Raw genomic sequence first — 17,503 nt, forward strand, 5'->3', positions numbered from 1 at the left:
TAACCCTGTGTGATATGGATGGTATGCAATCTAGGCCATAAACAATGGTTGACACGTCAGATGTAGTGTGAATGGAACATGTACTGGGGTGGGGCACCCATGATAGCGCAACAGAATAATGAGGAACCTTTTAAATACTTCGCTACTCTGTCTTGAGTTAAAGAAACAAAACAACACATTTTAAGCGTAGAAGGCAACGTTAAGGCGTTCATGTACAAAATTACTATGAATGCTGTCATGTAGATATGTTTTGTCATGTGGTTTTGCGCCAAATGGATCAAGAAATACGAAGGCTGCATATTCAACCAATACGTATCAATACATTATTTTATTTTCTTATTTGATCAGTTAGTTAAAATCAGAAATGGCCTGTCTTCTATTTTGAAAGCATAAATACACATTATAGTGTTTTTCTTAGACTTGAATCTACTGCTAGTGTTGAAAATAACTTCCTAATAATGATTTAATCGGTGCACGCTTCATCTAATGGGATTTTATGGTGCTCTTCTTCGTCTATCGCTTCATATTTTTTTGGTTTTTAAAATTATGATTTCGTCGTCTTACATGGGTGATTCAAACTGATTGTGTAGACTAATCAGGAACATCCTGAATAATTTGACGTTACTAAACGTTGACCGATGATGCCATACTAGGGCATGTATAGACACACAGGAGATCATAAGTGGCTCATTATAAGCGTTATGTTTTACCTAAGTCATGTAAAACTTAACAATGGATGCGATTTTTTATAAGATATTTGTACATCTGTTGACAACTTTTTAATCTGACAGGTTGCCAAGAAGCACCGGTACAAGTTCAGCGTGATCGTGCACGAGATACGGACAGCTGAGATCGTGCCGTACAAGACAGCCCTCATTGCCTTCATCAACTGTATTCTGGTCGCAACTGAGGACCTGGAGGAAAGGACTCGTCTTCGCAATCAGTTCATTGGTGAGTTATTCTCCTCTGGTATTCGTAGAAAAATGGTTGAGATTTCGTACACGACAGGATTGCCTTTATTAACAGAATACTGGTCGAAATGGTGGAATTTAAGAATGTATTGCTCCAAAGACTCTGCCTCTAAACCAGTGTAGTTTCGTAAGTTATGTGTTTAATTATTCCCCCGTTTTCTCAGACGAATCTGGTGCGCTAATTGTAAAAACGTGTAGGAGGAGTCTGATCGCCTTGAGCTTATGTAGTTTGTTTGTAATTAAATATTTAGTGGAGAGGACTGGCCTTTCGAAAAGTTCATTCGATAGGAAGCAGCAAATTTAAAGCGTTGTTAGGAGACGATCCTGTTTACTTCACCAACTGCATTCTAGTGCAATCTGTACACTATAGGGGAACGTATTCTTAACCGCTCAACAAGGAGACCGCGGCCCCAGTTTCTCCAAAACTCTAACTTAACGCTTCGCCAAATTACTAACTTAAACCATGTTTTACGTAATAAAAAAATAGTTTACCGTGGCATTAATAATGAACACATCCTTCAATAGTCACAGAACAGATTGACGAGCTTGTTTAATTGCGAACAGTAGTATGCAGTATGTAGTACAAGACACAGCAATAATACCTTGTATTATGTTACTTACTTTAAAACAAAAATACAAGGGAAACTAGACGGACGAGCCCAGCAGCCAAATTTTTCACGTTTGCTTCTTTAAAGAAACGGGGTGGGGCAGGCGCGCAGCTGCCTATTCGCGAGAACGCGGCTAAAACCATATGGTTCTGGCAAAAGAAATCAGCCAAAGTTGCAGTATGCGTACTTTACTACATGATCCTAAAACTGTCCAGTTTCCAGTACTGAATAAAGCACCTGAGAACGCCCAGAAGGCACCATGGTTTTCCAAATTTTAGGAGGGGACATGCCCCGGACCCCCCTCGAACAATTATGAATCCACATGAATAGAGGGCTAGCTAACCCCTGGTTGTGGGGGATGTGGTGGGGGTAAACTTCAAATATATGAGGAATGAAAGACACACACGTTGTCATAAATCAGTAGACACAGATAGCATATATATATCAAGTTATCGTTATTAATAAATGATGGGGTGACCGCGTCAGAAGGGTCGTCTATTAAAGTATAACTGCGTTACTTACACAGATTAATGTCACCAAATGACAATTCAAATGAAAAAGTCTTGTTCAAACTATATATATATATATAGTAACACTGTTAATAATTGTTATTTACTGTTAGATCGTAACGATTTCTTGTGATGTTCTTAAAATAAACTTATCTAATGTATAGGATGAAAAATTCCGCAACCTTTTAATCCTTATAAAACATCATTACTTGGTGTTATATTAGACTTGTAAATGCTAAACAAAGTATCGGGGGAATTGTAACATAAGATTACTTATTTTATGGTCTTCGAAAGATATTAATTCTCTAGTCACCAATAAAAGTCAGCAGCAATGGAAATTACTTACAATGTAGTTTCATTTCGATCTAAATGTAGAAAAAAGAATACTGGAGGTATGGATATAACCTAACATGGTGGGTGTCCAGTTGCTGGGATCAGCTGTTGACTTCTCATATATATATATATATAAAGGGATTCGCTCGTGTTTGAGACCCAAAATAGGTTTTTCCGGTAAAGCATATGAAAACAATATTTGTATCATTATTTTACTCTTTGATATCGCAATTGCAAAAAAAAATGCAATAAAGGTTTAAAAAATAATTTGGTTTAAGCGGGTTGCAAACTTATGTCAGCAAAGAAAAAATAAAAATTTCGATACCTTAACCACTAGGCCACAAGGATGTATTCAAAAGAGTTGAATAGTTTGACCATACAACAATACATTGATAATATAACGTGATAATGTCAATCAACCAATCACGCTGAAACTGCTGAAAGCCGTTAGTAACGCAGTTGAAAATTGTGGTCTTCAAAGACGATATATACTTTTTCCAGGTGTCAGTATCTTAGTTTTAATACTCCTAATGATTTGCAACACTTTATTTCGTAATAAAAGGTGCAATTTACAAACCATGATCGTGTCCCTTTAAATAGCATGCATTATAAGTGAGATAATCAATACTTTGACTTTGTTGGTATAAACTCATCCCCAAAGGACGTTGAGTCTCTTTATGTTGTTCAGATTTAGTAACACATTATAGTCTTTGTCCTTACTTAATAGTTGTAACTGCGTCTACATGTATCGCTTCTAGCCTTGATATTAATGGAACTCAAACAATGAATGAAAGAAATCGGTGACAACTTCATACAATATGAATGGCAGTTTGTATGCTGTTACATGATACGAATGATTGACCTACGTTTTATACGTATTCAATATAGTCATGTTTTTAAAACTCTTATATAGGTCTAAACCTCCTGGACATTATCGACGAGCTACGTAACGAAGATGACGAAGACCTTGTGATCCAGTGTAACGTATTTGATGACGAGAAACAGGAAGATGACGAAGCGTTGAATGCCCTTAACCCCGCAGGCGTTGACGTCAACGACCATAACGCCATCTTTAACGCACTTTATGAGAAGGTAGGTTGAGTGGTAAAACTGTATCGTTGCAACACATGCAAAGGTTACATGTTTAATAAGCAACACCTCAACCATTGTTCAACCGGTTAGACAGTTTCCAAGGATAAAAATATACTGTAGTATGTGCTATGAAAGAGTCAGTACTTTATATATATATGTTTTCAAAGTATCAACGAAAAACCCAAGATTAATAAAGCAAAACACATGCAAAGGATCAGTTAACATAAACTACTTTCAAACTGTCAATGCATTTCTGCAACGTTCAAACGGTAATGAAATGAAACATATCACTAGGCTGTATTAACGATAGTATGAATAATAAATTTAAATATCATTTGTATAAAACGGGACAGAAATGTTTTGCTTTTTATGTGCGTTTTATTACAATCAATAAGCGTTTCTTTACAAATAAACATTTATATTTCTTTCATCAATTTCATTAACCGTTCAATGGAAGTAATGGTATGCATAAATAAATTATTTGTGTTACATGGAATAATTTCGACTTAATTGCGAAAATGTTCTTATAAATTTAAGGCCGCTTGTTTTCGCTTAACTATACATCATTCAAACTAAATATGAGTTTTTACCAATGACACATGAAGATATTTCTAAGAAATGAGCAAGATAGATATCACAGCTGCCATGGTACCGAAATAGATTCTTATATTCCTGTTATGTTATCTGACATGTACGACATGACCATGTGATGTTTGTATACCGTGTGACCACATGATATTCTGGTATCATTTAAAAGGCTTTATTGAGTTGTGAATATGAAAAGTATTCAAATTTTATACCAAAAATATAAACTGATATGAATAGAGTTGAAATATTGTATATAAGCAAGCGTATTTCTTGTTCATTGTCAGTAGAATTTCAAACTGCAATTTTGACAGTACTGTATGTTCAGTCGCTTATGTTCAGCTTATGTCGCTAATGTTCAATCGCTTATGTTCAATCGCTTATGTCGCTTATGTTCAGTCGCATATGTCGCTTATGTTCCGTCGCTTATTTTCAGCTTTATGTCGCTTATGTTGAGTATAATCAAGCAGTACGCTTTCAAATGATAATATAATGATATAAGATCACCAGGCAACGATAAATGATAAAATGAAATGTACATATTCTATTTGGGTACTGTTCTGTGGATGACTGTCAATCAATAGATATTTTCATAAATCAATTCAGTTTAATTAGTTGACGATGATTCACTTTTACTAAGGCTTGGGTTTGATATATTTGAGGTATCTTTTAAACGTTAATAATATCACAGTCAGGTATATACTAGGAACTTTTTCAATTAGATAAAACGCTTAATTTTACATTAATACATATTTAATGGCTTTGTACACAGAGATAAATCAAATAAATACACTACATATTGATAAAAGAAATTTACATTATATTACTGAAATGTCATTAATTAAAAAGTAAGAAGCAATCTGAAATAATACTAATACATTACAAAGTCCTGAAATCAATTTAAAACTCATCTAAAACTTAATAAAATATTGCATTCATAACTTAAGAATATAATAAAACGCCAGTGCTTTTAAGACAAATGATGCGCGTATAGTATTTACAAGGTAAAAATAAAATCAGTCTTTTAATACACACTCGTTACTACAACAGTGACTTCAGTCTCTAAAATACTGCATACACGTCTCGAAAGTAATGTGTTTTCAATTCCTTTTTGAACGTTTCGACAGTTTCTGAGCTCCTGATGCTGAGAGGCAACTCATTCCACAGTTGTGGTCCCACAGTACAAAAACCTCTGTCACTAGATTAAATGGCACAACATAACACTCACTAACAGGATTGGACGATCGTAAGGTCCGTATTTGGGTCTGTTTTGTAAAAATCTCTGCAAGGTTGTCAGAAGAATTACCGACTAAGCAGTGGTACATAAAGGTTAACACTTTGAATGTAACTCTGGCTTTTATAGGAAGCCTATGCGTTCCACACAGAGCTTGCTGAGCTGTCAAATTTATTGCGATTAAGAACTAGTTTGACACACGCTGAATTTTGATAATCACATTCTGTGGGATTCCGTAGAGAATTACATTACAATTGTCAAGATAGAAAATTACTAGTGACAACATAAGAGTTTCTGCAGCTTCTTTAGTGAGACATTTTTCAAAAACTTTGATTCCGAAGTAATTTAACATGGCTGTTCGACTTTCTCGTTTCACATGCTCTTAGTGCAAAGCCATAGAGTGAAATACATGGTGGTATTACATGTAGTAACAGTGTCCCAGCATAAGTTTGGTAGGACCGTAGCCCAAAACAGCTGCCTTGTGGAATGAACACCACAAGTAGCTGAAGTGATGAAAAAACAGTTTTTATTTTACACTAGCACGACAAGGTCGTTAATAAGAGTCAAGCAAGTCCAGTGCTGTCCCATAAACACCACACTGCTCGTATTAACTCCTTTAGCAAAGTGTCAAGGTCCACAGTATCAATGGCGGCGCTAAGATCGATTACAATGAGTGCCTTTACTTCCTATTTCTCTATAGCATCCAACAAGTCATTCAGAAGCCGCAACAAACCCGTTTGACACGAATGGTGGTGTCTATATATGCACAAGCCGTAACAAAGCTGATTTCACACTAATGATTGTGTCTATATGCAGATTAATGTGTTTTTCACTTACATGATCACTTGTCTAATCATAACTGCATTTTGATTCTTGAATAATTCCAATTTTGATCATGAAATGGTCAGCAAAACTCTCTGCATTTACACTTTGTGCTCGTTATCTCAGATACAAGCTTATAGAGCAATCACATTTAGCATTTAGAACTATCTCACTGAGAGATGATCTTTTCTCACTTTGAGTTATTGTTCGTAATTTTTTTAGCTATTTGAATACTGCATAAAGATATGGCTGTTTATGTTTCTTCATCACACGTTCAGCAATGCGCGACGCTCTTTTCAGTTGCAGCACATTTTTGTAAAGCAGGTTTTGGAGGACGACAAATCGCTGTTTTTTCAGTAATGGATGCATGTGAATTTAAAATTTGTTCAACTGCTGTTTCAAACTGGTCAACGAAAAAGTCAACACTGTCACTCCCAACGCTGATTTACACTGTATTTAAGACAATGCACTCACTTCCATGTTTTGGGTTTTTTTTAACCCACAGGCTGACTGGTTAATTATGTTTTCTTTCTTATGTTTGGAACAGTTTGCACAGCACAGTTATCTGAAATATACGGACCTTGTTTACATGTAATCACTCCAACACCGTTCACTACTTTTGTTAGCATCAGATCCAGAATGTTACCACCTGTGTAAGTACTGAACTGTACATGCTGGTGTAAACCCAAAGCATACAAGGAATTGTTCAATTCAATTATTGCATTTGTTGTCTTCATGGAAGTGTAGGTTAAAGTATCCCATGATTTTAATATTGTGATATCGTTCCTCAAAAAATATTGACAGAAATCTGTGACAAATTGGGAACAAAAGGACAAAGAGGTCTGTTTATCAAAACTACATGTAAAGTGATGTTCTTGAAAATCAATGAAAACACTTATCAGGTTGTCCGGTTAGCGCATTTGCTTCTCACCTAGGCGACCCGGGTTCGGTTCCCGGCCTGGTCGCACGTGAGTTTGGTTGTGGTCACCAAGCCGGACAAGTGGGTTTTATCCGGGTATTCCATTTTTCACCGCAACACAAGACCACACTCTCGCGTAAAATCGTGCCAACTCGAGCGATTAATATAATGTTGTAATACTTGTATCACAATCGTTGTAAAAAAATAGTTTTTTGATAAGTCATCTTTTGTTCACAAAATAATTGACCAACATCTTAATTTACTGCAGAACGACAATTCAGTGTCAGACATGTGACCATTTCACTTTGTCGATTTCGGAAATAACATTTCCTGGGATGTGAAATTGTTAAAATTTAAACTAAAATCTCACTGGTTTACGTCTACTTACGTTTACTTCTACTGTTGTTGTAACAAACTTTGGTCCTAAGGCGACCAGCTCTTGTTCCTCTGTCCTGCTTTAGAATCCCAAATTATTCCTGAAAACACAATAGAAGTTGGTCTATAGTTAGTTGATTGCCCAATGTGTTGTAGAGTGGAGTAATGATGCGAGCTTCACAATAAGAATTGTTCAAGAAGTATGTTAATGATATTCTAACACGTTAACGTCTTGACAACACAAGACCACACTCTCGCGTAAAACCGTGCCAACGAGAGTGATACATATAATGTTGTAATAACTTGTTTCACAATCGTTGTAAAATAAATATGTTCAAACTAAAGAAGACTAAACTAACGTCTTAAAAAAATATTCAAACACACATGCCATCGCAAAATCAAAATTCCGTTTCACAACTCTTAAACTATTCCGAAAACATTAGGTCGTATTAATGAATGAGAAGACAGGGCGAATAAAGACTAACCGTACGTCTTTCTTACGAAATCTTTTGGAAATTATCGAGGGGCTGAATATATAGTTCATAAGTTCATTAAATGAAAAGAAAATGCTACAATGTAAACTACAGGGACAAGCCATGTCGTCAAAATTTAAGATGAACCCTCAAAAGTTAAGATTATTTTGTTCTTAATGCCAAAAACATGCTCCTCTAACTTTAAATGTGAAACGTGAAGGGCGGAACCAATCATCGGTACTGCCTTATACAGCCGTGAATGGTTTTGCAATGATCTATTTATAAAAACCTTGGTGAAAAATGATAGTCTGTGTGGGATTTTTTATTCTCCTCAGATATCCCAAGCTATCACCCACGTGTCAAAACGGATGTGGGTTTGATTTTGTAATTCAACTTGGTCATGTCAATATAACGTGATGTGAATTTTACTTTAAATGGTAAATAAAAGAAGGATACATCTTATAAGAATGAACAAGATGATAGCATGTACTTTTGATTTTGCTCCCTTTTTTCGAAATTACGTACAATAAAAATTCCTACGAAATAAATGACATAGTTTTGAGCTGTTCTGTACAAAAATACAGAAACAATCTTGATACAGATAGTTGTAATAAAGTTCGCGTCCGTAAATAAACCTAACTTTTATTGTTTATTAGCGCCAAGTTTCCACGCGAATGTGTTTTTCTGGAACTTCACACTTTGCACACTGTTCGGAACACTTTGAGTGTGTAGGCATAGAAATCCGCGATTTTATTTCACTTTTTTCCTTGCTGTGAAAAGATACGTGAATGATATTAATATATTTGTATCCAATACAGAAAACGTTTATCTATATATATAGTATGTGTTAGTACAGGAAAACAGGCAATGACATAAACTTAACAATTCTTTAAACAGTTTTGTTCATTGGACATGATTGCTTGCATTTTGTGATGTTTCTCAAGAAATTTTCAAATTAATGATAATACAAAAGTAGAAAAGTTGTGGTAGTCTTGGACGTTCTATTGTTAGATATCTTGCTGCTCTCTTGTTAATACGTGTTATGTATCGTTAATCCTACTTTCACATTCAAACGTGAGAAGTTCATTTTTTTTTCTGACGAACGAAAGCTTATTTAACTTGAACCTCCCCATATGGGGTATGCATCTCATCATTTTTGCGTTTGTAGATAACAAATGATGTAAAAGGGCAGAAACTTTTATCGGTGTCATTTGGTATAGTTGTTTCTCATCCATGTCTAAATCTTTGACATGAGATAAGAACTTTGACGTTAATGCTCAACTTTCCAAGAATTATCGGGAAACGTCTGTCATTATTCTGCCAACATTCTCCCTAAATTCGCTACCTTATTGATGCCTTACACGTCGCAAACGCTGTTCGAGGGCACTTAAGGACAGATGACGCTCAATATTAGCTAGAAACCTCTCATTTCACATTGCTACTTGACATGCCGATGCCTTAAACGTCCTTGCAAACGTCTCTAGGTGTGTTTTTTTTCCCCGAAATCTTTTTGTTTTGGTGTACCAGGTTGTAGCTAATATGCGTGCACGTTATTTTACGTCAACAATATAAACTTATTTTGTCATATTAAAAAATGAAGCAAGACGTTTCTATGAAGCAATTATACCTATGCTCAAGAAATGTCTCGTATGAGTGTGTTCATGAATGATTTAATCAAATAAATAATGTTTACCCACATCTATCAGACATCTGCACAGCCACACTTCGTTCATATTGCCTTTTACCTACATTTCCAGCACCCTCGGCACCCCAGCGTATTATAACAGATAGGTTATGATACGCTGGGGTGCCGAGGATGCATTTCCAGTAGCTTTTCATGTACCTTTCTGATACGTCGTTGTTTTGGGGTACTTTGTGGACGGTAAGATTTTGTAGTTTTGCTTGATATATATCAATTAAGATACATAAAACGTTCTTCTCATACATCTCTTCTTGACACGTTGCCATATAGCGAATCCGTAGTTCTGACGTCTTACTACCGATCGATTTCGCTGCTCTGTGTTTTAAGTATAGTCAATTTATAGACATACTTGATCGTACAAGAAACAGAAAAATGATTACTGAAAGTTTTTACATGATTTATTACAAAGTAAAGAGTTTATCAGGACAGCATCTGGCAGTAGCTTATAACGAAATAAATACCGAATTATCACGTCGGTAAACGGTTTACGAGACGTTTGGGACTTCAAATGTGTTTTTGTTCGAAACCCTCTCGTGCGAACAACGCTACTTGTAAATTGCCATATTTAGCACTCGTTACGACTAGCCTTTCGAAGAAAACATTCCTACAATAGTCATATCTTTCGAGTCCTTTTGCGTTGTCGCCGGCTGAATTATTCAAAACCTTCCCGTCTGCTATGGCTAAAAACTTTCATATATTCAGAAAACACTTTTTCACAATTACGTTAGTGGCACTCATATTCAAAATCAATACATACTCATGTATAACAAACATCAATTTTGACTGATAAACCTTTAACTACTTACTTAATAATGCATTTATGAAAAATATTAATTACTGATAACAAAATTGTTACCGTGTATTTATTAGCAGAAAGCGCAAAAATATTAAATGATTTGTGAATGCTAAAAGATTTACTGTGGTCTACTTTAGTCTCATATGGTAGAAACACCGTGTTTTATGCTCATTTCTTTCAAATTAAAGTCTGTATTCTTCATATAAATCATTGTTTTCGACATTTGTTTATCGTTTTTGAAATATTAAAACAATATAATGAATTATGGTAAATCTTATTTGGTAGTAGGAGTGCATCTTTAATAAGGCTAAAACATGTACACATACACGTAGTAAGCACCGCACTCTCGACTTGCTCGACAGAGATGAACAAACGCTTGTATCCGCTAGCGGTCTTTCTTGAGTATCACTTGTTTTAAAGCTAAACTTGATCGATATTTTTTTTACAAACGACCGGACAGTTTATCATACTTTTCTGAAATGGCTTATTGATTATCTTAAAGTTGTCGTTGTTCTGATTGTAAGTTAACGATAATGGCATATCGTTAAACCCCTCAAAAACGCACGCCAACTTCATTACTGTTGTTTTTCAGGTGTACAACACTCCACATTCAGACGAACTTCTCAACATCCTTCAGACTTTGCTCCGCATAGACACAGAAGCGGGGGATGGGTGAGACCCCTTTTTAACTCTGTATTGCAACACATTTTGATGAAATTTAATACTTTTAAGTGGAGGGAATTCCTTCTCATTGCCGTAGATTCATGTATCCGCCCATCTACATTTGGCGCCTTTCTTGCTTGTTCTTAAAGGGGCTGTACACCGTATGATGAAATAGCGAAAAAAATTTTTTTTGGCAAAAACTGACATTAACTTGCATGTGTGCAATGCATTGAAACTAACTAACTGAAGTACCACATAGTTTACAATTAATTTATTTTTCATAGTTTTTTTCTTGTTTTTTTACATTTTGGTATTTTTTTCCAATTATGATATCAAATAGTAAAACATTTTATTAAATAATTGTCATGAGATTCGTTACTGAAAAATATTTTTTTAGTGCCAATACGGTTAAGTTTTTATCCGGTTTGGACGTTTGTTTTATGGTTGCTTTTTATATAAGCTTAAAATCTTTGTTGATTTCATTTCCAATAGAACAGCCTATTATTTCGGCCAAATTAAATATATATTTTACATATGTCTTTGTTTTCCCTGAGCGCAATCATTATACAAACCTATTTGTAGACTTCCTTTTATTTATTAAGTATTGCAGTAGTTCTAGGAAGACGTTTTGTGTCTTAAATCGCAGTTAATTTGAACAGGAAGCGATTCAAATGTTTATTTAGTGGTTTCTTACAACATTTTAAATTCTGAAGTCAAGCCTTATGTTATTGTTGTTTTCTCTTACTAAATATTCATTATGGCGTATTTTTCATTGAAATTCGAAATAAGCATGCACTTTGGGTATCGGGCATTTTTGTTTTGGCTTTTGTTGTAGGCAAAATTCTAGAAAGTTTGAAAAAATATTTTATTGCAATAAAAACGGATTGTCTTGTTAATGAATCTAACTAATCTATTTCTAACAAATCCGAACTTGTTTAGGGACTGTTTTGGGTATTTAAGATTTTTCGTATTTCTGTTTAAAATGGAGATGATTAAAACCGTATAATTAAACCCAAAACAGTTTTGCAATATTAAGATAGATGGGGTTTGACAATTTCAGCATTTTTTGTAACTATTACAATTATCACTAAAAGCTTTGGTTCGAAGTATATGAAACACGCAATAAACTGAAAAACCTTTACGACTCACTATCGACAATTACGCCCTTTCAACTACGCGCAGTAAAACAAAAATCGAACATGTTTTAATTAATCAACGCAATAAGCAATTAAACTTTTGTTGTTTTTCAATCCCAGAGATGTACGGTGGGATTGTGCAGAGACGGCTGTCCGCCAGGCAATCTACATGCCACTCCCAAAGGCTCAAGCCTCTTCCACTCTTATGGTGGCCAAGTCATCAAAGCAGCTCTTCTGTGATCATTGCGGCTTCTTCAATAAACAATGTCAGGACTTCAGTGCTCAAACAAACCTTGCACCCATTCAAAGCTCTTCCTCTGCTGTGATTAATGTTGACACAAAATCTTCTTTCGCAAATGCCATATCGGAACTGAATTCGAAAAACTTTTCTCAGCAAATAGCTCAAACAGCTGCGAATGCCAGTAACTCGGCATCTGCTGAGCCTTCTTTAGTTGTTCCGGTTCCGCCACCCCCACCTCCTATGCCCGGAGCGGGCGTTCCTTCTCCTCCACCACCACCACCACCACCACCAGGAGCTGGGATCCCACCACCACCACCGCCGCCGCCTTTTCCGGGAGGCGCCCCTGCTCCACCTCCACCTCCGCCTCCCCCAGGACTCCCGGGGTTCCCACAACCTCCTCCACCACCACCGCTGCCACCGGGAAGTGGTATACCGCCACCGCCGCCACCACCACCAGGAACCGGAGGTGCTATTCCTTCTCCACCGCTCCCACCAGGTGGCCTTCAAAGGGCGTCAACGTTTCCATTAAGATCTCAACCTGAATATTTGCCACATATAAGCACGCCTACACCAAAACATAAGATGAAAACATTCAACTGGTCGAAAATTCCTCCGAATTCCGTTACAGGTTTGTTGCTTAATTACATTTATAGCTGCATATAATTAATGAAACTTGAAATACAAGTCTATTCGTGTTGTATTTCAAACGATGATGTCCTTTAACCTCCGTTTTATCTCCAGGAGTACAGCGCCCACAATATTCCATAGGAAAGCCATGCGATGCATGTAGGATATGACATTAAAATATCAAAGTTTAAAACATTCCAATCTAGCCGAGGTATCTTTCGCGAAACTTTTGTTTTTGTTTATATTGATTAAGCTATTACGTGAGCTACACAACAAGAGCACCCTCAACTTCTGTATTTGGTTATTGTAACTTGTATTTACCCCACACCACAATGATACCACATGTCCGACGATCCCGTCTTTCATGTGATACCAACGTATTGTATACATTTATCATATACTTATCCACTTTCACATACCTCATATCCATTGCAAATAGCGATCGGCTGAATTGAGGGTACATGCACTATGGATTCACTGACTGGTCAAATTCGGTATTCCCAATATTGATATATATTTTTGTAGTTCTTGTTCGTTTGTCTTAAGCTTCGTCTTTCAATCGTTGTGTTATCAAACAATTAAGAAAAGTGAATGGCTTCTAGGACCGTCAATGTTATGTAAATGTACTTTTTTACTGTATCGCCCCTCCAGTTGAAGGTAACGTGTGGAAGGAAGTGATCTCTATGGACGACCAGATTCCCGTCAACTACGACACAATCGAGCAGCTCTTCTGTCTCAAAACCATCGAGCACGAGGCTAAAGGACCCGTCAAACAGCATGTGCCCTCAAAGGTTAGTTTTCTATGACAATTTACTGTTTTCTCTACCCCCCTCCCTTTAATAGTTAGGGTTTGGCATGTATGTTTTTGTCAACTCCCGTTTGATAGTGGCCCACTTACTATTTTCCTTCTTTGTATTGCTTGTTCTTTCATCAAATACCAGTACATTAAACACATTTCCTTACGTTTGGTGAATTCGTTTTAGTTTGATGGCCTTTTCACCATGTCTCGTTCACGGTAATAATACTTGGGCATGCGATATTCTAGACTGCAAACCTTCTTTAGATCTAAGTGTCTGATGATGCATTCAATGTTCTCGTCTGCAGTTGTTTTTTATGCCCCCGAAGGTGGGCATATTAAAATTGCACCGTCCGTCGTCCGTCCGGCTCTGTAACTTTCCCTTGTATGGACAGATTTTAAAATAACTTGCCACATGTGTTCCACATACCAAGACGACGTGTGGCGTGCAAGACTCGTGTCCCTACCTCAAAGGTCAAGGTCACACTTAGTGTTTATTCACAATGGAGTGCTGCATATAAGGACATAGAGTATAGGTTGTCGTGTCCGGGCTGTAACTTTATCTTGTATGGACAGATTTTAAAATAACTTGCCACATGTACCACATGACAAGACGACGTGTCGCGTGCAAGACCCGTGTCCCTACCTCAAAGGTCAAGGTCACACTTAGTGTTAATTCACAATGGAGTGCTGCATATAAGGACATAGAGTATAGGTTGTCGTGTCCGGGCTGTAACTTTCCCTTGTATGGACAGATTTTAAAATTACTTGCCACATGTGTTCCACATACCAAGACGACGTGTCGCGTGCAAGACCCGTGTCCCTACCTCAAAGGTCAAGGTCACATTTAGGGTTTATTCACAATGGAGTGCTGCATATAAGGACATAAGAGTATAGGTTGTCGTGTCCGGGCTGTAACTTTCTCTTGTAGGGACAGATTTTAAAATAACTTGCCACATGTGTTCCACATACCAAGACGACGTGTCGCCTGCAAGACCCGTGTCCCTACCTCAAAGGTCAAGGTCACACTTAGTGTTTATTCACAATGGAGTGCTGCATATAAGGACATAGAGTATAGGTTGTCGTGTCCGGGCTGTAACTTTCCCTTGTATGGTCAGATTTTAAAATAACTTGTCAAATGTGTTACACATACCCAGACGACGTGTTGCGTGCAAAACCCGAGTCCCTACCTCAAAGGTCAAGGTCACACTTAGTGTTTATTCACAATGGAGTGCTGCATATAAGGACATAGAGTATAGGTTGTCGTGTCCGGGCTGTAACTTTCTCTTGTATGGAAAGATTTTAAAATAACTTGCCACATGTGTTCCACATACCAATACGACGTGTCGCGTGCAAGACCCGTGTCCCTACCTCAAAGGTCAAGGTCACACTTAGTGTTTATTCACAATGGAGTGCTGCATATAAGGACAGAGAGTATAGGTTGTCGTGTCCGGGCTGTAACTTTCTCTTGTATGGACAGATTTTAAAATAACTTGCCAAATGTGTTCCCCATACCAAGACGACGTGTCGCGTGCAAGTCCCGTGTCCCTGCCTCAAAGGTCAAGGTCACACATAGTGTTTATTCACAATGGAGTGCTGCATATAAGGACATAGAGTATAGGTTGTCATGTCCGAGCTGTAACTTTCCCTTGTATGGACTGATTTGAAAATAACTTGCCACATGTGTTCCACATACCAAGACGACGTGTCACGTGCAAGACCCGTGTCCCTGCCTCAAAGGTCAAGGTCACACTTAGTGTTTATTCACAATGGAGTGCTGCATATAAGGACATAGAGTATAGGTTGTCGTGTCCGGGCTGTAACTTTCTCTTGTATGGACAGATTTTAAAATAACTTGCCACATGTGTTCCACATACCAAGACGACGTGTGGCGTGCAAGTCCCGTGTCCCTGCCTAAAAGGTCAAGGTCACACATAGTGTTTATTCACAATGGAGTGCTGCATATAAGGACATAGAGTATAGGTTGTCGTGTCCGGGCTGTAACTTTCTGTTGTATGGACAGATTTTAAAATAACTTGCCACATGTGTTCCACATACAAAGACGTCGTGTGGCGTGCAAGTCCCGTGTCCCTGCCTCAAAGGTCAAGGTCATACATAGTGTTTATTCACAATGGAGTGCTGCATATAAGGACATAGAGTATAGGTTGTCATGTCCGAGCTGTAACTTTCCCTTGTATGGACAGATTTTAAAATAATTTGCCACATGTGTTCCACATACCAAGACGACATGTCGCGTGCAAGACCCGTGTCCCTACCTCAAAGTTCAAGGTCACACTTAGTGGTTATTCACAATGGAGTGCTACATATAAGGACATAGAGTATAGGTTGTCGTGTCCGGGCTGTAACTTTCTCTTGTATGGACAGATTTTAAAATAACTTGCCACATGTGCTCCACATACCAAGACGACGTGTCACGTGCAAGACCCGTGTCCCTGCCTCAAAGGTCAAGGTCACACGTAGTGTTTATTCACAATGGAATGCTGCATATAAGGACATAGAGTATAGGTTGTCGTGTCCAGACTGTTACTTTCCCTTGTATGGACTGATTTGAAAATAACTTGCCACATGTGTTCGGCATACCAAGACGACGTGTCGCGTGCAAGACCCATGTCCCTACCTCAAAGGTCAAGGTCACACTTAGTTTTTTTCCCAATGGATTGCTGCATATAAGGACATAGAGTATAGGTTGTCGTGTCAGGGCTGTTACTTTCCCTTGTATGGACAGATTTTAAAATCACTTGCCACATGTGTTCCACATACGAAGATGACGTGTCGTGCGCAAGACCCATGTCCCTACCTCTAAGGTGAAAGATACACTAAGTGTTTATTCACAAGGAATTCTGAATATAAGGACATAACAGTGTAGGTTGTCAAGTATGGGTGGTATTTTTTTATGTTCAGAGGCAATTTAAAATAACTTGCCGTATGTATTTGACACGTAAAGGCAAGATCAACTTTTCATGTACTGACCTTGTTCGTAGGTCAATGTCACATTCGGGGGCATTCGTCACATACTGTGACAGCTCTTGTTTGTCATATGGTGTATCGAATACCCTGATAAAATTCTTCAGAATTATTTGTTTTAGTTTAGTTTTCTACGTATTTCCTTTGGCCTGATTGTGGCGAAAGCTTATAGCTTATAGAATCACGCTCAATTTCGTTTGCTCGTAGAAACCATTACTAAATTTTGAGAACCCACAAGGGTTCTCCCATGGTGGGAATCAATACATACACCACTAGACCACTCTCATCCTTTGAATTCTTTTTAATAATATAAATTGCTTTGGGTTTATTTTTGGCTGGTCCAATGTCAATGTATATTTATATCCTTTATGTTCTCGTCGGTCGCTTTCTCTTTTATGCTCAGTGATTATAGCAAGTAATCTAAACTGTCGAGTTTTTTTTTCAGCGTTGACATTTCTTGGTTAATTTAAAGTTTGTTTTTTTCTTCACATGTTTTAAATGAATTGATAGTGCTAAATTTAATACGTATACCAGACGTATAGTTGTTTAAAACATTTACATCAACCATGACATAACGACTCGATTCTTGCCTTTTACTCTGCCGCCACTAAGTAAACGAAGTTTCAACTCGAATAT

General features: G+C 37.3%; 1 protein-coding gene across 1 annotated transcript in view; it reads left to right on the top strand.

Annotated features, from left to right (window-relative positions):
- Positions 1–14: 14 nt before the first annotated feature.
- Positions 15–17,503, top strand: part of LOC128228554 (inverted formin-2-like) — a 28,921-nt gene continuing 11,432 nt past the window's right edge. Inside the window, 6 exon segments of the mRNA XM_052939925.1 lie at positions 15–21; positions 754–951; positions 3,335–3,513; positions 11,012–11,091; positions 12,339–13,087; positions 13,738–13,877. Of these exon segments, the coding sequence (XP_052795885.1) occupies positions 15–21; positions 754–951; positions 3,335–3,513; positions 11,012–11,091; positions 12,339–13,087; positions 13,738–13,877 (1,353 nt within the window).

This window comes from Mya arenaria, chromosome 3 (genome assembly GCF_026914265.1).
Source record: "Mya arenaria isolate MELC-2E11 chromosome 3, ASM2691426v1".
Taxonomy (NCBI): domain Eukaryota; kingdom Metazoa; phylum Mollusca; class Bivalvia; order Myida; family Myidae; genus Mya; species Mya arenaria.